The 22,494-nt window shown below is 34.7% G+C and overlaps 1 protein-coding gene and 1 long non-coding RNA gene across 2 annotated transcripts; one reads left to right on the top strand and one right to left on the bottom strand.

Annotated features, from left to right (window-relative positions):
• Window positions 1–13,142: 13,142 nt before the first annotated feature.
• LOC120118600 lies at window positions 13,143–13,542 on the bottom strand. The gene is made up of 3 exons (XR_005515769.1): window positions 13,450–13,542; window positions 13,312–13,357; window positions 13,143–13,207 (listed from the first exon to the last, which is right to left on the bottom strand). It is a non-coding gene; the product is annotated as an uncharacterized LOC120118600 (long non-coding RNA).
• A 2,474-nt stretch (window positions 13,543–16,016) lies between these two features.
• Window positions 16,017–22,005, top strand: LOC120118597 (polyamine oxidase 2-like). Its single transcript, XM_039138621.1, has 10 exons — window positions 16,017–16,462; window positions 18,623–18,741; window positions 18,972–19,060; window positions 19,158–19,271; window positions 19,546–19,633; window positions 19,800–19,885; window positions 19,984–20,086; window positions 20,485–20,582; window positions 20,681–21,110; window positions 21,498–22,005. The coding sequence occupies exons 1-10, from the start codon at window positions 16,423–16,425 to the stop codon at window positions 21,804–21,806; spliced, it is 1,476 nt and encodes a 491-aa protein (XP_038994552.1). The 5' UTR covers window positions 16,017–16,422; the 3' UTR covers window positions 21,807–22,005.
• The last annotated feature ends 489 nt before the right edge of the window (window positions 22,006–22,494 follow it).

Raw genomic sequence — 22,494 nt, 5'->3', positions numbered from 1 at the left:
TATCTCTGGTCACCTAATGTGAAACGACTTTGGTTCCTCGCATGCAAAGATATTATTGATGACTATTTTTTGGGGTTCATAAAAATGATGCAGAACGTAGCTAACTGATCAGTTTCTTACAAATTTAACACCCATTTCATCTTTCAACAAGAGATTCTTCAAACCTTCTGGGGGAGATTTTAAGATGCATATTTCATCAGCTTTCACCATTCTGAGTGCATCTTTTTCCAGGTAATCAACACACTAATTTCTTTCCCTCCAAATAAATCTGAAATATATGATCCAACTCTCCCTAAGAAGTTCCATGCATTCATTTAAAAGTTGGGAGTTTACCCTCTCGTTTCCTTCAGTTTGTTCTTCAAATTCTTCCACTACCCACTTCGTATCTACCTCTACGATGAGTTTGATGATACCCAAATGTTTTGCTAACTGCAACCCTTGCTTAATTCCCTAAAGTTCAACATTTTCGTAGGTTGATTCTTTCAATTTTATCGTAAATCCTTCAGCTCATTCTTTGTTTGCATCCCTAATTAACTCATCTGCTGTCGATTTCCCTAAATCAGTTCTGCAAGTCCCGTCGATGTTAAGAATCTAGGTACCTAAAGGCGTTTTTCTCCAATTAATCCAGAGATGTTTTATTATGTTCTTCCTATCTTTATATTCTTTGGCTAGTTTGATATATTTTGCAATATAGAAGATGTACTTCATTACCATATTAATATCATCTTCCTTATTTCTGAAGACTAAGGTATTTATGTTCTTTCATAAACTCCAAATGGTGGTCCAAAAGATCATTCCCCAGTGTATTCCTTCTACATAAATTTTCTTTGACTTATTGTTTTCTTTTATCCATTCAAGGAACAGTGCTTCATTATACTGATGATTGTGTCACGCCCTCAGAACCTTCAAGCCCAAATTGTCACAATATCAGAGGTAAGATTTGACGGGTCGTATGGCCTTAGACTCTTCTTGATACTTCTGGCTCTTCTCTGCAACTAAGTAAGTCTTACCCAAGCCTAGTAAGCATGCAAACTCACCAAGGTTGGAACCAAGCCCTCAAGTCTTCTAGGATGCGAAAGCTTTAACACCAATGTGGCTACTCTAATCCACTAAGGTTGGACTATGGTGTGGAAGTGAAAGCACAAGTGTGGCCACTCCTGGCCACCAAGAGAGGCAGTAAGCACCAAAAGAACTAAAGTAAATGCCTTAAAGATTTATTACTCTCTCCCAAGAGAATTGAGGAATGAATGAATAAATGATTGGATTGATTACAAATGAGGAGGAGAGGCTCTCTATTTATAGTTGAGCTCCCCTCTCAATTAATGGTCTAGATCGATTTACATCAACGGCTAAGATCTGCCCAATTAATACAATTTCCCCTAAATCAAGGAAACTAAACCCAATCATATCTAATTATATTCATTAATAGGATTTTTACTTTGGATAGGTGTTCACATTAGATATGGTAAGATTCCCCTACAATATCTTATTGATTTATTGTCTCTTTCCATATTTACTGAGCTCCTGTGATCATCTTCGGATAAGATGCCACTTTCCTTTTCTGCACGGCCAATATGAATGGGCTCCACAACATTCTCCAAGTGATGGGCTAAGTCTGGTGGCCATAGCAAGCCTACATTTTGCATAGAAACTCTTTAGCAGGCACTTGCACCAATGTCCCATGACCCAAGTATCATGCCCCGTGATGTTCTCCCCCACCGAACCTAGTGAAACCCTCGTCTCTCCACTCGACGATCCTAGGCAACATCACATTGGACATTTTTAAACGCCTTGGCTTGTTGCATTTCTCCCATACGAACTGTTTGCATTGGCTTCTGTCGCATGAAACTTCACGATCCCTCGCGCCATACTTCACATCAACTTGGTTGCCTTTTGGTGCATTCACTTGCTCATGTCCCCCCAATAAAGACTCGGCCTCCCCAAAAAGGTTGTGCTTACTTCAGATCTTGTCGCCAAGTGATAAAATAGGCTAACACGCCCACAAGTACATCTCTGTCGTAGGAATCATTTCTTATAAATCTTGATTTATCTCGTCTTGGACCCTTCTAGTCCTGCGATGAAGTTTTGGATCCCTTCCAAACTTTATTTCCTCCACGCTAAAGGTCAGGTCTTACTCGACCTATGCTCACTAAAGACAACAAATCAAACTCAAAATAACAATAACATCGTGTTGAGATGTACATCCCCTTCTAAATTTGTGGCATTTACTCAAAAATGCGTCAGCCATTCTTACTCCATGAAGTCTGACACTCCTCATATCGAACCCTTCTCATTGGAGTTCTTGCGTCACCATGCACCTGTATTTTCTCACGATAAAGTCTGATGCCCCTTCTTGCCTTCTCCCTTATAACTCGAAGGCTGGAGTTCACTTCCTACCTTGCAAATGGGTAGTTTCTCCATGGTTGCCTTTTTCTTCAATGTCTTGGCCCCTTTGACTTTTTTCTAATAGTCTCTAAAGAACTATTCTTCACTTGAACATCATCGGAAAGCACCTCCTTCGACCCTTCTCTTATGATGGTCTCTAAAGTCATGTTCTTTACACAAACATGCTCGGTAAACTCCTCGGACAAAGACAACCCTTCTTGCACTTGGCTCCCACTCGCATTGGTAGAAACAAACATTATTGAGCCAAGTCTCAATACCTCTTCGATCCTGGGTTCGTCATCTTTTCTTGACAACTCGATCCTGGGCTCATCTGTCACCTTGGATGACTCGGCTCCCCTCAGGTAATCTTGCAACACTTATGGCATATTAAGTTGGCGACCCTTTGTTTACTCAACTCTTACCATCGACTTAGTATTTTTGACACCTGTATTTGTGTCAAGTCTTCACACATCTTCCCCAGACTCACCATTTGGTTCATCATTGAGTCAATTTTCACTACCATTGGCTTTCGGCTTTACCTTGGATGTCTTGCTTTTCTTGACTCTAAATTATTTAATAGACTCGACGGTTATCAAGGCTTTAGACAACTCCTTGACTTCTCTTCGCTCCAACACTTTCTTCGCCCATGGCTTCAATCCAAAAATGAATGTGAAGAACCCATCTTTTTCAATCAAACTCAGGACTCTGAGCATGAGCTTTTTGAATCAACACACATACTTCTTAAGTTTCCCTTTATACCTGAGACGCCTCAACTTTTTCCACACCTCCATCCTGGCATATTGTGAATGGACTAGCTCACTATTCACCATCGGCTTGACGACTTTATCTTTCGTTATCACACCGGGTCTCTTCCCGTGATTAATTACTTTGACACCTATAGTTTCGTCAGGTCTCGATCCTGGATTGACTAATTGGAAACTTATAGTCGCACCACTCTCTAGCCTAGCGACATTGACATCTGTAATCACGTCGGGTCTCTTTTCGGGTTTGGCTGCCTTAGCATCTGCAGTAACACCTCGTCTTTCTCTTGGCTTGACCATATTGACATTCGCAATCAATCCAAGTCTCTTTCTTGGATTGGTTGCTTTCTCACTTGCAGTTGTGACGTTTCCTTTCTTGACGACATTGACACTTGCAATCGTGCCAAGTCTTGCTACTTCTCCTTCTGGCTCGTCTATTCCCCTGACGATGACAGTAAGGTGACTCTTATGGGGACATCCTCTAATTAAATGAGAATCATCAAAGAAGTAGCACTTTAACTTTTCCTTGCTCGTCTTCTTCTTCACACTGGACTTAGCCTTATCATTCTTTCCCGATGGCTTTCCTTGGCTACGAATAGTCGATGACTCACTTTGGCCATTATAAGAGCTTCATTTACCATCTCTCATTTGTACCTTTTTCCGGTCTCTCCCACTATTATCACTATCATTGGGTATGGGATTGGATGGTACAATGCTAGTTGACTTGTCTCCTGCAAGCTCGATCAGCTATTTGCCTACAACTATAGTCTCCGAAAGTCTTTGGGCATCATCTTGCTCTTCCCCTAGCATCGTCCCTGGTCTAAATCCCCCTAAGAAGGTCTTGAGCACACCCAATTCACTCATTGCTCCATTGCATATGAGAATCTCCTTCTTGAGCTCATCTACCCCGTTTCTCAAAGCTATCACTTCAGCTTTATGGGCATTACTCCTTTGAACCATCTCTAACTCTTTGAGAACTCAGTGCGTCTTGTCTTTGAACCTGTCCTCCATGGACTCCAATTTATCAAGGCGAAGCTCCACAATACCTTGGGTCTCATTGGCATCTTTCTTAGCTTTTTCAAGGCTTATAACCCTCCTTTTCCACGAAGTTGAGATCTCCTCCAACTTGATGAGTCTCTCCGCGTGGAAAGTAAAATCTTCCATCAAATAAGCTCATATCTCGTCTATTATTAGTTTCTCTTCTTGTTCCCCATCAAGACTCTCATCGTCTTTATGAATGAATGTATTGTCTTGCTCGAACATACCTTGAGCTCTATCTTTGATCTTCTCTACCTCAAGATTCAGCTCCTCTTGGTATGTTTTCACCGCCCCAAATATTTCTTGTGAACTCATTATGGCATCCCCATGCTTGGATATCGATGATGCTCTCGAGCCCATCGAACTCTTTTCTCGTCTCTCACCATGGCTTTCTTTTCATTTGCGTGTAGAAATTCATTTTCTCTTGTTCCCCATCTCTCACTCTTTGTCACGAACTAGTTCAATCACCTCTGACTAGCTCGAGCGCAAATAAGAAAATTGATTGAATAGTAAGTAAATCAAACACACACAATTTATCATATTCTACCAAATACGTACGAAACGATCGTTATTTTCCCACAATGACTCGCTCTGATACCACTTGTCACACTATCAGAATCTTCAAGCTCAAATTATATCAATATCAGAGTTAAGGTTTGACGGGTCGTACGACCTTAGATGCTTCTTGACACTTATGGGTCTTCTCTGCGACTAAGTAAGCCTTACCCAAGCCTAGTTAGCATGCAAACTCACAAAGGTTGAAATCAATCCCTCAATGCTTCTAGGATGCGGAAGCTTTAACACTAACGTGGCTACTCCAAGTCACCAAGGTTGGACTATGTTGTGGAAGTACAAACGCGAGAGTGGCTACTCCTGGCCACCAAGAGAGGCAACAAGCACCAAGATAATAAAGAACAAATAACTAGAGTAAATGCCTCAGAGTTTTATTACTCTCTCCCAAGAGAATGGAGGAATGAATGAATGAATGAATGGATTGATTGATTACAAATGAGGAGATGTTCTCTATTTATAGTTGAGCCCCCTCTCAATCAATGGCCTAGATCAATTTACATCAATGACTAAGATCTACCCAATTAATACAAGATCCCCTAAATCAAGGAAACCCAACCCAATCCTATCTAATTACATCCATTATTAGGATTCTTTCCTTGGATAGGTGTTCACACTGGATATAATAAGATATCCCCATAATATCTTCTTGATTTGTTGTCTCTTGTCATATTTACCGAGCTCATGTGATCATCTTCGGATATGATGCCACTTTTCTTTTCTACACGACCAATGTGAATGGGCTCCACAATATTCTCCAAGTGATGGGCCAAGTCTAATGTCCCAAACTGTCACTATTTTCGTACAAAATCTCAATACATGTTCGATTGTTTCCAATGTATTTTAACATTTTATGCAGTTTGCATTTTGTGTCAAGTTCATTTTGGCTCTGATTTCATTGGTGTTAATCTTGTTTAAAAGGCACAACCACATAAAACATTTAATACGCTCAGTTGTTTTCATCTTCCAGATCCAATTGACATGCTTTGCTTGGTTTTCCGTGTTTGAGAAATCCATAATGGTCTTATAAGTTGAGCCAACTGAGAATATTTCGTCTTTCGAATTTGCCCATAAAGGTTTATTTGTTTCCTGGTTTTCTTTTGTAGTTCTTTTATGAATACTCTTAATCTGATTTATAGTTTATTCACTTAAGACTTTGTGTAGCTGCTGTAGGTTCCATGAATTGTAGTCGGATAAGTAGTGCGTCATTTTAACATTACTGTTTTTTATAACTAGATTTGGATGATCTTTAATGATGGGTTTGTGTCCCACCCATTAATCTTGCCAAAATCTTGTGGTTTTACCTGAACCCGGTTGATATCTGCATCATTTTCAATAATCCTTCGAGTATAGAGAATTCTCTTCCACGTAAAAGAACTATTGGCCTGAATATTGGTTTCCATGAAAACTTTCTGTTTCAAGTATTTCTCTTTAAAAATTCTCTGCCACAGTGTATCATGTTGATTTAGCATCCTCCAACTGCATTTAATGAGCATCGCTAAGTTCAAATCCTTGGCTTTCCGAAGACCAAGGCCCCCTTTAGCTTTCAGGTTACAGACCAGATTCCAGTTCACTAAATGGTTTCTTTCATACTCTGTGTTACCACCCCATAGGAATTTATGTTGAGATAATCAATTCTATTGCATGTTGCCATTAGTAGAAGAGTCGTTTACATAGTGTGTATCGAAATGGCTGTTGTCACATATTGTATAAATGTTCTTCACCCCTCCATTGATAAGACTTTTCCTTTCCAACTAGCAAGCTTTTTGATAATTTTATCAATCAGCGGATTATAAGTGCTTGCACTTATTCTCTTGTGGATGATAGGAACACCTAGGTACACTCCAAGATCGCTTGTGAGAGGGATTTCACATAGTTCGTTCAAATGACCTGCCAAATTTAGATCAACGTTAGGTGATACAAATAGTTTAGACTTTAAAAGATTTACCTCTAACCTGGATGCTCGACCAAATTTTTCCAAAAGTTCCCTTGCTTGAGAAATTTGTTCATTCTTGGCTTCTACAAAAAGCAGAAGGTCATCAGCATAAAAAATGTGGCTAATACTCAGACCTCTCATAGAAAGCTTGATAGCCTTCCGTCTTTTGTTTTCATCTAGTTCAAGTATCACGTGAGACAATCTTTCCATTACTAAAATGAAAAAATAGGGCGACAAAGGATCGCCTTGCCGTAATCCTTGACCTGAGTCGAAGCTTTCAGTTTTTTCACCGTACCATAATGGTTTAATGGTGCCAGACTTCACACAGAACATAATGATGTCAATCATTTCTTGAGGAAAATTAAAATCATTAAGGGTCTTTTGAAAAAATTACCAACTAACTTTGTCGTATGTTTCCTGTAAATCTGTTTTGAGAATTACAGCTCCTTTCCTCCCCGGTAGGTTCATTAAATTATGGACAGCCTCTTGAACAACTAAAATATTATCCGTTGTACTTCTGCCCGCCAAGAAGTTGTTTTGATACGGACTCTCAGTTCTTTGAAGGATTGGTCTAAAGTGCAGCACTAGGATTTTTTATAGGACTTTGTAAGAAATGTTGAACAAACTAATAGGACGAAACAAAGAAATTCTATTAACTGCATTTGTCTTGGGAATTAGGACAAGGAAAAACTTTGAAAGTTTGGGGATCAACTTTGCCGGACATAAACGTTTCTTAAACAAATTTCAGCAGGGTATCTTTAACAGTATCCCAATTCCTTTTATAGAAGATCGGTTGAATACCATCCGGTCCAGGTGCTTTTAAACTTTTCATTGAAAAAAGGGCTTTACGGATCTCCTCCATCGTAATAGGATTAATAAGGTCGCTAGCCTCCAAGTCGGTAACCTTCGACATGAATTTATCATTAGCTCCATCAAGTTCCTGTACCTCTTTTTGTTTAAACAGGTTCTTGTAAAAATCAACCACATGCTCAATTAATCTATTTTTATCAGAACACCATTCTTCCCCAATATAAAGCCCCATCGATTGGTTTTAGTTTCTCTGAATCATGGTAGTCAAATGAAAGAACTTGGTATTTCTTTTTCCTTTCAGAATCCACTCAATACGTGATTTTTGAAACCATAAGATTTCCTCTTGGGATAGGATATGTTGGTATTATTCAGTGAGGGCTTTTTTAAGATTCTGAAGATGACTGGAAGTTCTGTAATTTGGGGATTCTTGAATACCTTTTAATCTTTTCAACAACACCCTTTGTTGTTTAAAAATGTTTACAAACGCACAATCTTTCCGAACTTTGATAGCATTTCCTGCTTCATTCACAGCTTCAGCAAGAGAATCTTTCCTCTTTTCCCAGGAAGCTTTGAACACCTCACTGAACTCATTATGATCAAGCCAAAAAGCTTCAAACCTAAAAGGTCTCTTGCATTTATCCGAAGGATGCTCAAAATTGGTATTTATCAATATTGGGTGATGATCAGAATGAAGTCTAGTAAGATTTATGGTTTGAAGGTTTGGAAATAAATTTAGGAAATCTAAATTGAGCCAAACTTTCTCATTTTCTGTAAACTCTCCATGAATTACTTAATCCGTACTACTGATAATATTAAACTTCAACTGACTAGAGTTTCATAACACAATCAGAGCTCCACGGGGAGACCTTGGGCTGGGATCTCAAAATAATCCTCAAATTTCAGACTTTTCTTTAGGGATTTGCCACTTGCTTCTTTCGCCTTGGTTTTCATTAAACAAAGCACACTTGGTTTTTCGTCGCAAATTAACTCCTTGAAAATTCTAATGAACTCCCTGTTGCCGATACCCCTACAATTTCAACAGATCATCTTCATATCGAAATTGTGTTTTCTATGGTGGTGTCATGAATCTCAGGTATAACACTCATTTTATTTGCTTCCGAGTCATTCTCTATATCAGTGAGTTGCTTGTCTTTATTTATTTCTCTAATATTTTGAGCTAATTCATCATTATCAATGTTCATTTCTGATGAATTAGCAGTTTCTTGATCATTGTTTCTTGGTTGATCAATGGGATGATTTGTCTCTTTTTCCACTACTTCTATCGTTTTACTCTGACCTTTCTCATTTGTACCTTTGGGTTAGATATTTCTTGAACTATCGAACTTACCCTTCATCGTTTTCCCTTTCTTTTGCAGATGACTCTTTCGTTGTAATTCAGTGGCTTGGCTATGGGTTAAAGCGTTTTTACCCTTTTTTCGTAAGGCTTCTTCTATTGAAGTCTCAGCTTCAATGGAGTTAAAGGTCTGTTTTGAGGTGCCCTCCTCCATCTGTTCATTTTGAACTTTCCCAGGATTTGGGTTTATGACTTCTGTATCCATGTTGGTTAGGCTTTCGAATCTATTTTCAGATTGATTTCCTTGCTGATCATATCTTTGATATCTTGTATTTCCTTTGTAGCCTTTTTTTCGTCTTTGAACGAACATCCATGGTCCAAAATTCCCAGCCGATGATTCATTATCTTTAATAATCACATCAGAATTTGGTTCTTGCTCTTTATTTTTAGCCTCTTCTTGGTTTTCTGGTATCTTTTTTTCACTATTCTTAGTTTCTTCCATATGTGATATGGGGCAATTCGACAATTTATGTCCCACCAGTCCACATTTGAAACAGATCTCATGAAGGCCTTCATACGCGTTTGGTTCACGAAATGTAAGATTATAAGTGAGAATAAAAGATTACCAGTGAGAATAAAAGATTACCAGGGAATAGGATTACTGTGAATGTTACATTACTGTGTTTAATTGGTTTGGTAGGAATGTAAGATTACAGTGTTTAGTTGAAGGAATAAAAAATTACTAGAATGTATATTTTACCAAATTGTCCTTGGTCTATATTTTTTAACAAGTGAAATTCTAAATATTTAAATAAAAATTATTTATATAAAAATTCTATATGTTGAAAATATATTACTTGAGTATTTAAATATATCATATATTATTTTAATTTTAATCAATATTAAATTTTACATAATTTATGTAAAAATATATTAAAATTTTACATCAACATTTAACTAAATATTTACATTGTGGAAACTAGCTTCGGTTTATATGTGAGGCATTCACTGTGAGGTTTTTTGTATTTTTCAATCGACAATGTTTACATTCTTCTATATACAATAATTTATCATAGATATTCATAATAATAAAAAGATGTAAATTATTTTTGTTATCTAAGATATAATATTTATTATATCTTCTATATACAATAATTTATTTATTTATCTTTTATATTATATTTAATTTTGCATACTTTATCATTATTATTTATCTCATGAATTTATATTAAAAACATACTTCAAATAAGTAAGAAAATATAACACTAAAAATATAACACAAAAATCATATTGTAGCTTTTTCTTCTTTTCTTGTTTGTTCATTACCATGTTTTGTCATGTCGTGGTTACAATGTGATTATTCTTTCAAGTGAATCCAAGACTTACCAGCACCAAAAAGTGATCTAAATATCATCACGATGGAGATTTTGGACAAAAAGGGTCGGGTTTTGGGGATTCATAAGTACTTCACTTTTATTACCATGAATGATTAGACGACAAACAAAGATAATGGGCATTGGGTTATGCATGAGTTTTCTTTAAAACACAAGGATTTGAATGATCAGGTTATTTGCGATATAAAGAATATAGATGCAAAGAAGAGTAACGATGAAGAGATTAGTTTGGTTCCTAAGATTTCAAATTCGGATGACGACTCCAATAGTCAGATCAGAGACAGATATGCTATGGATTTGGATCTAAACCTACACCCGAAACCAAACGATGAAGAGAAACCAAACAACGGTTCAAAAGACGATGTTTGGAAGATACAAAACAACAATGGTGTGAATTCATATGATGAAGAGACGGGGCTCATTCCGCAGCTTTCTTTAAATCGTGAAGATTCAAATGACGACGGTGACATTAGTTACAAGCAAAGAAACAAAGATGTTGCATGTCGGATCCTAAACCAAAGAGTGTGTTTTCCAATCAGAACCCAACCGAAGATAATTGTAATGCACCTAACCCACAAAATCCCAAGCGAATTGAAGATACCAGCAGTCCCCATTTAGAAAGACAAGAATCAAATATTACTAACGATTCTCCTTGGCAGATTTTAAGCAAGTTTATCGACGAAGCAGGCGAAGTAGATCATGAAATATTATTGAAAGGGCTTGACTGGACTTCTAAGGATCTGGGTTAAACACCCGAACTTCGTAGAACTATTCAATTTAGTCATTTTTAGTTTAATTTTCAAACTCCACTATGAAATCCATTAGGCGTCCAATGATGTTGGCAGACAAGATTATATTCTTAGATCACAAGCAGGATCTAGATGCAAGCAGAGTCTAGATGCAAACTTTTTATCTTAGTTCTTTTTACGACATAGAATGCAATGCGATAGAATAAAACTCACATGATCTATGTTTCTCAGACTATAGTCGTGCCCAATATATGTTCGGCCATTAGTATGAAGATACAACTCCAAATGAAAGTGACAAGCTCGAATCTGAATAACATAGCACATGACAAGCTCATACCAATATTATGGCCTCAACAACTCAGCTAATCAAGATAAGAGATAAAAGCAATGAAATGGATATAAATCGGAGGATTTTCAGAAATGGATATAAATCGAACGATATTCAGAAACGGTAAACTATACCAGATGATATTATATATAAATCTTAGGCCAATCTCCATCTAGAATTAAATATAACAACCTAGAAATAGATGGAAAGGAAATATATGTCCCATCTAAAAATATATAATGCCCATAAATACCTGGTCTTATTGGCATATATAACTCATCAATCTTTTGATGTTGTCGAGCTGACATCAGATGAAGCATCTATGCGATTGGGGGATGCCATGGAACCTCTAACTCTTGTGTCCCTCGTCTGATGTTACGGCTGATCATGTTGTTGGTCCAGTTGATGCGGCTGGAATGGATGCAGATGTTTCTGCGATTGAATCTGAAGTTGCTGAAATTGTTGTGCATTCATCATTGGTCCACCATTCGGCATAGGTTGGCCAGTCATTACTTTCAGGTGCTGGATTTCCTCTTTCAGTGCATCGTTTAATGCTATCAAACAACAGAAAAAAAGATAAGTCCATCAATATGGGAAACAGTGGAATTAGCTCAAACATAACCTCGGTGTTCATAGTAGAACATGAAGCATTTATATTCATAACTGATATGCAAAGCCAAAAGTTGAAAAAACCTAGATCGAGAGTCACTCAATAATATAGGAATAATAAATTTCATTTATGTTCTGAACCATGTAATCAATTGCATACAGAAGTTTATAGTCTAGCCAAGAAAGAATGGTGTTGAACTTGACCAGTGTTTTCAAAAAATATTTTGAAGAGTTGCTCACCATCTTACAAATGAACCTATTACTCCATTGTTTGCAACCGCAGTTTCAACTCACTATTTTTAGTCATCATATCATTGGTGTCTCTCTGCTCATAAATTACCAGATAAGAATCAGATCAAACATTAAATATAAACAAATTAAAAGAACACAATAATACAAGTTGCAGTCAGCAGTGGCTTAAAATAGTTGAAAATGATCTTATATGTTCCATATTTGTGTGATGAATCAAACAAGCAGGAAGTTCAGTTTCTGAAAGGTGTTCAACATGTTGATATGTGATCTAACATGTGTCTTGAATGATTGTCCTACAGACCCCGTCCATTATTTCTTTCAGGAAAGGATACATTTCTACCTTTCTTCAAATCTTCAAAAGAGGTATGAGATGACAACTAGCTGAGAATTTGAATTATTTTGTTACTGGTTATTTAGCATATTTGGTTTCATATATATATAGGAGAACTTGAAGTCAGTAACAAGGACAAGAATTGTTCATTTATTTTACAGAAAGATGCATACTTGATGTCATGGAAAAGAGTTTGGGCAACAGATTTTATAGGAATAACTTACAGGGAAGATAGTTCTATATGCATAATTGATATTATTCCCTAATGTTGGATGCATAACTGAAACTATCCCCTAATGCATAAAGTTTAGAAGAGGTGAAGCGACTTTATTTGATATGAGGCCTCTCCAATTCTCTCTAACATATTCTGCAGTAGCATCTCTAGAACTAACTGAGTATGATTTACCTAGAGGCCTCAACATTAAGAAGTGTTTTTTATATAAAAAAAAGAAGGTTGAAGGAATGATATGTTGCATGTCTAACTTAAAGATTCTAAAGCAAGACAATTACTGTGGAAGAATTAAGCATTATTCGGTAGGGTCTTTTGTTCAAGATCAAGAAACGATGAAGTCTATTAATGGTTGTTGCATTACATTACTCGGCCAAATCAAATTTAAAACAAAAACAAATACAAAATTGTTCTGAAATTGTGAATTATTGAGGTAATTGTCATCATTCTTACAACATAAAAAATTCACTTCCCACTGCTGTTCTTTCTCCTCTCAGTGTATGCCTTCAAAGCCTGAACCTCTGCAAAATAAAAAAATTAAGGGGAAAAACAGAAATTTAGGCAAAGAGCCAAGTTAATTAAGTGGGTTTTAATAGAAAAGAGAATAAAATGATTAAAAGCATACCCATTTGACAAGATTTCCAATTTCTGTTGCTCTTAACAAGACAATCCTGCAAAAAGGAGAGAAAAAAAAGAAGTTGGGGTATAACTAAGGTTTAGAGTATGGTTCAAAGAATAAAAAGAGAAGGGGGGTTTTATTAACTTGCAAGGATAAGTACAGAGCAGAGCATTCCTTCAACTGCTTCACGTTCTCATCGTCATCAGCGGCGGCGGCTTCGTGGAGTACCACAGAAGAAGAAGTCTGTTGGAGAAGTGATGGAATCTCCTCGCAAAAACTCTCGTCAAATTGAAGAAAAGAATATTTTGTTTCAGTCAGAAGCAAGCGGGGAGAAGGGTAATTTAGGCAGCTGAGACGGGAATAAGCAAATACATAAGGGAGATGGGGGATTAAGATTCCTAGGAAAACAGAAAAAAATAGCACTGTTGGTATTGGTTTTTTACTGGCATTTGGGAATGTTACATATCCAAACGTGGGTATCTTAGTCTCGAAAAAAAACATTCCTCCCAGGAATGAAAGATTTTGTGAACCAAACGAGGCCTAAGATTAAACTCTTTTACTAACCTTAACTTTGGCGAACAACGGTTTGTTGAAGTCGATTTCGACGCAAATCCTTGCAAATCTTCCTCTAGTTGACCAAGCTGTGTGGAAATCGATCTTTAAAGGAATCCCTATTAGTTTTCCAATTTCCATGAGAATCACTTCGTTGAAATATTCAATCGGCAGTACCGGAATATGTATCCAAACCGTCCTAGGAGCTATGTTGGTTCTTGCTGCCATAAAATTGGGTCTCCACTTCTGAACCGTCACATAATGATCAAGAATTTTCCAAGGTCCTCCCATAAATATTTTAAATTTGTATTGCATATTTTGGAACTTCACCGTATATAACCCATTCCCAAGATCTATACAATCGAACATCTATGCTTCACCTGAGATGACATGTATCTAACATTACACCTTGAATCGTTGATGGTCCCAATAGTCCCTTGGTCGGGTCTTATCTCAATGGACTCTTATTCAAGTCAACACCTCTACATAATTCAAAGTTAGATTAGAATTTTCCATGCATCCCGACTGAAAAGTTACGCTGAAAATGAGAAGAGGAAGCGAAAAATGAAATTTGAGATCGAAAATGAATTTGGGGTTTAGAATGAAATTGAGGACTATTTTGCAAGTTTTAAAAGTTGGGGGACCTAAATGTAAGCGCCTGAAAAGTCTATTGACCATATTGTGAACGTACTATTGGCAGTGTAATGACATCAAACGATCGGTTACGTCGGAGATCATATTACAAACGGACTAAATATTGAGAATTATATTGTAAATTTTAAAAAATTGAAAGACCTAAATAAAAATTAAAAAAAAAATTCAGTGATCATTAATATACTTTATCATAAAAATAACTAGGACCAATCATTTAACGAAAAGATATATAGATAATTGAATGAATGATTATACCAATTCCATAATTAATTATACTATATTATATAGGTGAAAAAAGTCACCATCCGATTGATGTGTCTAATCATACCTAACACATCCATATTAATTAATTTTGGTTTTTCCCATCAAATACGAACAGCAAGCTGCGGACGTTTATCACATGACTAAACACCCATTTCACTCACAACCCTCACCGCCTTAGGTGCACGTGTAGGCAACTTATACCTCTATCAACTATTTTTTTTTAATATGAGATTAATACTGTTTATCCAAAAATTTTATAATGTTTATCCAAAAAAAAAATTATATTAATTATAGAGTTTAATTGTTTTTAATACTTATTATTAAAATTTATTTTTTATAATATTTAATATTATAAATTTAATTTTTTAATATTTATTTAGAGATTTATAATTTAGTTTTGTCTAATATTTATATAAATACCTAATTTTTTGTCGACATTTTTTTAATAATTTTTATTAGAGGCTCAATTTTTTTAATAGTTGTTTCATGGACCTAATTTTTTGATATTTGTTATTAATAACATACTTTTAAAATTTAATTCATTTTCTAATATTTATTTGTTATTATTATGAGTCATATATATTTATAGTAATTCTTATTAGGGATCCAATTCTTTTCTATATTTGTTATTATAAGTATAATCTTAAAAATTTTGTTACTATAGACCTATTTCTTCATATTTTTATGTAGCTCTCTTCAAATTTAATTTTTTAACTCTTGTTATTAGTAACAATTACTTAAATAATAGTCTCCAAACACAACAACAACCATTATTAACGGTATGATCCCAAACCATAATATCCATAAGTATTATGTCCATAATATTATATATTATTAAAAATTCACAACCACGATATTTATAATGACCACAATATCATTTATTACGTTTATAATAGCAATAAGTACAACGTACCGAAGATACAAATATAAACTATAATTTAAATCTCTTATAGTCTAATTTTTTTGTTCCCAGAGGACCACTCAAATCTCAAAAATAGGTCTAAATAACTATTTAAAGATAAATTTCAATGGTTTAACATGACGGATTTAACCAATTCGGATACCCCTAAACTACCTTTGGAATACATACACGTGGCCTCAAATCCTAGCGAGTAGAGTTCCTCCACACCCGCGCAAGTGGAAACACACAACCCTCTTTTGATAGGATAGCTAAAGCAACTATATAAAAGGACCCAAACCACATGCTCGGAATCAACTAAAACGCCTTCCTTCTTCGTCTAGATTTTTTTCCCCGTTTTCTATCATCCTCTTTGTGAAATCCAAAAATCTGCAGTTTTTCTTCCCGTTTTCAACAGTATCCCCCGAAATATCAGAAGCCGGCGATTAAATTGGTTCTTAGATTTCGATCTTTATTTTTTTAATGCTGCCGGTGGGTAAACGGGGATAAGGATAGAATAGGTAACGGAAAGGAAATCGCATGAGCTGTTTTGGAAATCTGGGGTTTTATTCTTTGTGTTCGTTGAATTCTTCCAACCACTTCATCACGTGTCTCCTGATTTTTATTCTTCATTACTCCTCTCAGTTACCCCCTTCCTTGTTTAATTTCGAAATTAAATCCACTGAACCTTTATTAAATCATAATCCTCTCTTAAATCCCAATCTGAATCCGGATTTATCCTTAATCCCATGGAGTCTTCAGACAAGATTAATCGCCAATTTAACGAAGGTTCGTTGTTTTTTTCTCTCTTTTCCTCTCTATTTTTTTCTGTTGTATATTATTGTGTTTTCATTCTCATTCTTATGTCGGTACTCTTTTTTAGAAAAATGTTTAATTAATCGGAGATTCAGCTTATCTGACACTGTGACTCAATTTGAAGACATGCGATTATTTTATAAAATAAAGTGTTTGGTTGTTTAAGTCACTCCAAGTGTAGAATATTATTTATGTTAATTATTAGCTTTTCCTTTTTTCCCCTAATCGGCAAAGCTTTAGACTGAAGAAAGTGTATCTAAAAATTATGGTGAAAATTTTGTTTAATTTACGTTTTGCATAAAATTGGTAATGCTATGGAGCATACTGATGCTGATGAAATAAGGATCTTATTCTTTTTTTTTATTTAATGTCTTTCCTTCTATTTATTTTTTTGTTAAACTACATTATAGACCATTAAATTATGTTCAAAAATCAATCTAAAATTTTAATTGAATCAATCATACCACCAAACTATTTAAATATTTTAATTAAACTACCTGTTGGAGGTGATAATGTATCCGTTAAAACATTTTGGTATAATTCACAATTGATCATTATAACTTAATATTATTTTAATTTATCATAATTTTAATAAATTAAAATAAATTTAACATCGAATCTAAAATATCATGTGTCATTGATGATATATGTTATGATACATGTCTTTATTCTAGATGATTAAATTTATTTTAATTTATTTTTAATTTAATATATTTATTGTTCACCCTCTCTGATTAAAATAAAATAAATTCGCACAAAAAATGAATGAGATAAATTGAACCCAGGTTGCTTATTGAAATATTAGAAATCAAATCATTGAGTTAAAGAATTATTTAATATGTTTTGGACAAACAAATAATATATATGTATTGTATTTTAACATATAAATATTTTATTCAAAATTAAATAATATTTTATATATCTTAAATTTTAAAATTATCTTTTATTTTTGTTTAAACTTATTAAATATATTTTATTTTTTCTTAACTTATTAAATATATTTATTTTTATTTTAATATAAAAAAATATTTATCATAATTTAAAAACACATTTTTTTTAAAAATATTTTAACTTAAAATATATTTAAATATTTTTTATCATCACTTAAAAATATTTTTTATTTTTATTTTAAATTAAAAATATATTTTATCATTATATAAATTTTTAAAAATATATTAAAATATGTTAACTTCAAAATGTATTTTAATTTAAAAATATAATATAATTAAAGTTAAGATATTTAAAAAAATTAAATTTTAAAAATTAAGATAAAATAAAAATATATTTTTATATTAAATTAATAATAAAATATTTAAATATATTTTTAGTTAAGATATTTTTTCAAATAAATTTCAACTTATGATAAAAATAAAATATATATTTCTACATTAAAATAAAAATAAATATATTTAATAAATTAAGAAAAAAAATAAAATATATTTAATAAGTTAAAACAAAAAAAATAATTTTAAAATTTAAGATATATAAAATATTCTTTAATTTTTAAGTAAAACATTTATATATTAAGGTACAATATATATATATATTATTTGTTGTCCAAAACATATTAAATGGCTACCTTAGATCAATAGTTTGATTTCTAATATTTCAATCAAACAATTTAAGTTCAATTCCTCTCATCCACTTTTTGTGCGGATTTATTTTCTTTCAACCAGAGGGTGACACATGTCATCCTCTGATTGGTGAAAAATAAATCTATTAAATTAAAAATAAATTTAGTCATTCAATCGAATAAATATACGTGTCATGACATGTGTCACCTATGAACGTGACACCTCCTAATTCGATGGTTAAATTTATTAAAATTATGATCAAATTGAAAGAATATATAAGTTATAAGGATCAATTGTGAATTATATCAAAATGTTTTAATGGCCACACCACCACCTCCGTTAAAAATGAACGGTCGGTGGTTTGATTGAAACATTTAAATAGTTGGATAATCTGATTGATTCAATTGAAACTTCGGTGATTAAATTGATTTTTGACTATAGTTTAGTGGTCTCCCGTGTAGTTTACCTTTATTTTTTATATAGGAAGTTTAGCTTGAGCTTAGCACAAATTGAAAATAATAATTTAATAAAAGAATTTTTCTGGTTACTGTTTGGGAAGATGTTTGCTATCCAAATGGTGGGGTAAGAAGGCAAGCAAAATCACCGTCAGTCATCGTGATTGGGGCTGGGATGGCCGGAATTTCTGCTGCTCATGCTCTCCATGAAGCCTCAATTCAGGTAACAGAATCCTCTCTGTCTTCTCTATATCTCATGAAGGTTTTCTCTGTTCTATTACTATTTTATATGTATAGCAGTCTATTTGGTCATGGGCTAACTTTCTCTTGTCCAATGATTCTTGTTGGCCCCTTCTTCAATATTTGAACTTTTAAGCGTTTGGTGGGAGCTTTTTATCTTTGAACTTTATGTATCATTTCTTATAATTTGATAGAGTTTAATTGTCTGTTTAGGTTACGGTGTTAGAATCCAGGGACAGGATTGGTGGTCGAGTTCATACCAATTACTCATTTGGTTTTCCTGTTGACCTTGGTGCTTCATGGTACACTTACTGTTTTCCCTTCTTTGTATATTGAATCTTGTTTCGGTTGTAAGAATAAATTATGTCTGACTAATATGTCCCAAAAAAAACTCTTCAGGTTACATGGAGTTTCCAAAGAAAACCCCCTGGCACCATTGATCAGTAGACTTGGACTCCCACTTTATCGGACCAGTGGTGATAACTCTGTGCTATATGACCATGACTTGGAGAGGTGAGAAGCATTTATTTGAGTGCCTAGACTTGGATACCACATTGTGGTCAGAATATTTTTAATGCTACTTTTTACTCTTTTTTCCCCTTAATTCTTTATATTTAAACTTTTTGTCTATTACTCAAGAAAAATCGATCTTGTTTTATTGAAAGTTTTTACTCTCAAGGAATGTTCTTATTTCCATGATGACATTACACATTTCCCCATGCTGAAATGGTTGTTGTTTTTTTTGGTTGATATCATGTTCTTTTTTTAAAAAAATTGACCTTTGCAGTTATGCACTCTTTGATATGGATGGTCGTCATGTTCCACAGGAGTTGGTCACTAAGGTTGGAGAAGCATTTGAGCGCATTTTGCAAGAGGCAAGTGATGTATGTTGTTTTATTGGTTCATTTCTATCTAGTGGTCAGCATTGAGTAAAAAACAGAACTTACACTTCTTTTTTCCTTTTCTTAGAATCCTAGAACTGTCATGATGATGTTCTGTTTCCATCTGATGTTGCTGCCCCTTTTTTCTATATGATTGCAGACAGATAAAGTGAGAAAAGAGCTCAGTGAAGATATGTCTATAAGTAGTGCTTTCTCAATCGTTTTTGAAAGAAGACCAGATTTAAGGTCTAACTAAACATTACTCTGTTTTTCAGTATCTTATTCATCTCTTATTTTGCAGCTTTGAAAAACTGTATATTCGAAATCTCTTTGTTAATCTACAGGTTGGAAGGGCTTGAACATCAGGTACTTCAGTGGTACATATGTCGAATGGAAGGTTGGTTTGCTTCAGATGCTGATACTATCTCACTTAAAAGCTGGGACAAGGCAGGTTTTATTTGATTTGTTCTTGAGCCTTTAGTGGTTCATTGACTTGTGTTCTTTAACAAATTTATTCAATGGGGCACCAGAATCACATTTAGTGGAGATGTGTCTTCTTACGTTGACGATAGGAACTCAAATGCATGATAGAGGTCTAGAATGTTATTTATTCGATGAATGAAAATCTTTCAAATCAAAATTAGGAAAAGATCCTAGTTTGTTTCACTCCCCCTTCAACACATATTTTGTGACTCTGGCTAATTCGTACCTGTTCTATATGTTGTTAACTGTATGGCTAGAACTCCTTTTAAGTTGCTTATTATGATGCTCCTCAACTACGTTGGCTTGCTTTCTGTGCTTTCACTTTCTTCTTACAACTTGCTGTTTACATGTTCTATCTTTAGGAAGAGCTATTACCTGGTGGTCATGGACTCATGGTCAGGGGCTATCTTCCCGTCATAAACACTCTGGCCAAAGGTATTGACATCCGCTTGAACCACAGGTAATTTAACTTGAATAATTAGTTTATCAGTTTGTATGTACTGTAGCATGTACGAGTTTATCTGCTGAGATCTATTGTTGTAATGGATTTGTCCTTAGGGTTAGAAAAATAGCGAGGTGTTACAATGGAGTGATGGTTACTGTGGAAGATGGAACTACATTTGTAGCAGATGCTGCTATTGTTGCTGTTCCTGTAGGTGTACTAAAAGCCAAGACCATCAAGTTCGAACCAAAACTTCCTGAATGGAAGGAAGCAGCAATTGATGATCTTGGAGTGGGAATTGAGAACAAAATAATATTGCACTTTGGCAAGGTGTTTTGGCCTAATGTGGAGTTTTTGGGAGTTGTTGCTGAGACATCATATGGTTGTAGCTACTTTCTAAACCTTCATAAATGCACGGGTCACCCTGTCCTTGTGTATATGCCTGCAGGGCAGCTGGCGAGAGATATTGAGAAATTGTCTGATGAAGCTGCTGCAGAGTTTGCTTTTATGCAACTGAAGACAATCCTTCCAGAGGCATCTGCCCCGGTGAGTCAATTCCTCGGATCTACAATTCTGTTCTAAATATGTTGGGTGCTCCTGGCTAATGTGGGCGATTCATAAGGATGCATCAATTGCATTCATTTGTTTAGGTTTCATGCGCCAACGATTATAAATACTATATGAAGTTGGTTTGTTTAAAGCATTGCATTATTCTAAATTTAAGTTTTTGCCATAATCTTCAGTCTATTGCTTTGTCCTTGCATGTATATGAATGAAATCATAATTGGGTTTGAAAATTCAATTGTGATCTTATTAAATTACAGTTGTCTGATGCTTTCATTTGTACTCAAGGTTGTCAATCATTTTATTCAGATTCTATACTTTCACCTTAGGCTTCCAAAGGCATTAACTAAATGTTTCTTGAATCCACAGATTCAGCATCTGGTTTCTCGATGGGGATCAGACATTAATACACTTGGTTCCTATAGCTTTGATGCGGTAGGCAAGGCCCATGATCTGTATGAGAGGGTAAGGGTCCCAGTGGATAATGTATTCTTTGCGGGGGAGGCAACCAGTATGAGCTACCCAGGGTCCATTCATGGTGCATTTGCAACCGGGCAGATGGCTGCCGAGGACTGTAGGATGCGTGTACTCGAGCGATATGGAGAGTTGGACTTGTTCCAGCTGGTCATGGGTGAGGAAGGAAGATTTTATGTCCCGCTCTTGATCTCTCGTTTGTAAGTACAAACCCTGGTTCCAAAGTAAGTATATGTAGGTGATAGGAGTCGTGATCCCAATATCAAAGATGTTCTTGGTCAGTTTGACGTCACTTTGAAGCTTTAGCTAAATATTGAAATGAGATCCGGACAAGTATAACTAGCATTAGTGGTAACGTTAGGAGGATTTCATTAAGAGAAAAGTATATAGTTGATTTGGGGAATGGCTTTGTCAAAGTGTGTTTTGGATCATGAAAGGAGCAATGCCTCAACCACTACGCTAGTGGGAGGAGGGATGGACACTGATAAAATGGTGATATATACATATATATTATTAAATATATAAGCAGTTGCTTTATATTATTCTCCATTCCGTGTATAGGGTAAGAAATCTTAAACGAGGCTCATGTTTCTGTTTTAGAAATAAAGAATTTTATTAGAAAAATTACAATCTTAAAAAAAATAAAATATCAGGCTTGTGGAAAAGCACTTCCAATTATTTAAAAAAATATATATGCATTTCTATATATATTTTAAAAAAGAAATCTTTCTCTTAATATTTTACCCGGTTCAGTTTAAAAACTTTAAATCTTGAGGGATTGATTTGTGCATTGAACCGACGGGTTCAATATGGTTTAGGAAAATAGTTGAAGAACTAGATCAACGTGTTACATGTTTGATGCATGGGTTTGGTAGTGAAGAACCATGCTGCT

Source organism: Hibiscus syriacus, unplaced genomic scaffold (assembly GCF_006381635.1).
Source record: "Hibiscus syriacus cultivar Baekdansim isolate YM2019G1 unplaced genomic scaffold, ASM638163v2 tig00110328_pilon, whole genome shotgun sequence".
In the NCBI taxonomy this organism is placed as follows: domain Eukaryota; kingdom Viridiplantae; phylum Streptophyta; class Magnoliopsida; order Malvales; family Malvaceae; genus Hibiscus; species Hibiscus syriacus.
Note: the sequence above shows the minus strand (reverse complement) of the source record. Positions and strands in the feature narration are given on the sequence as shown.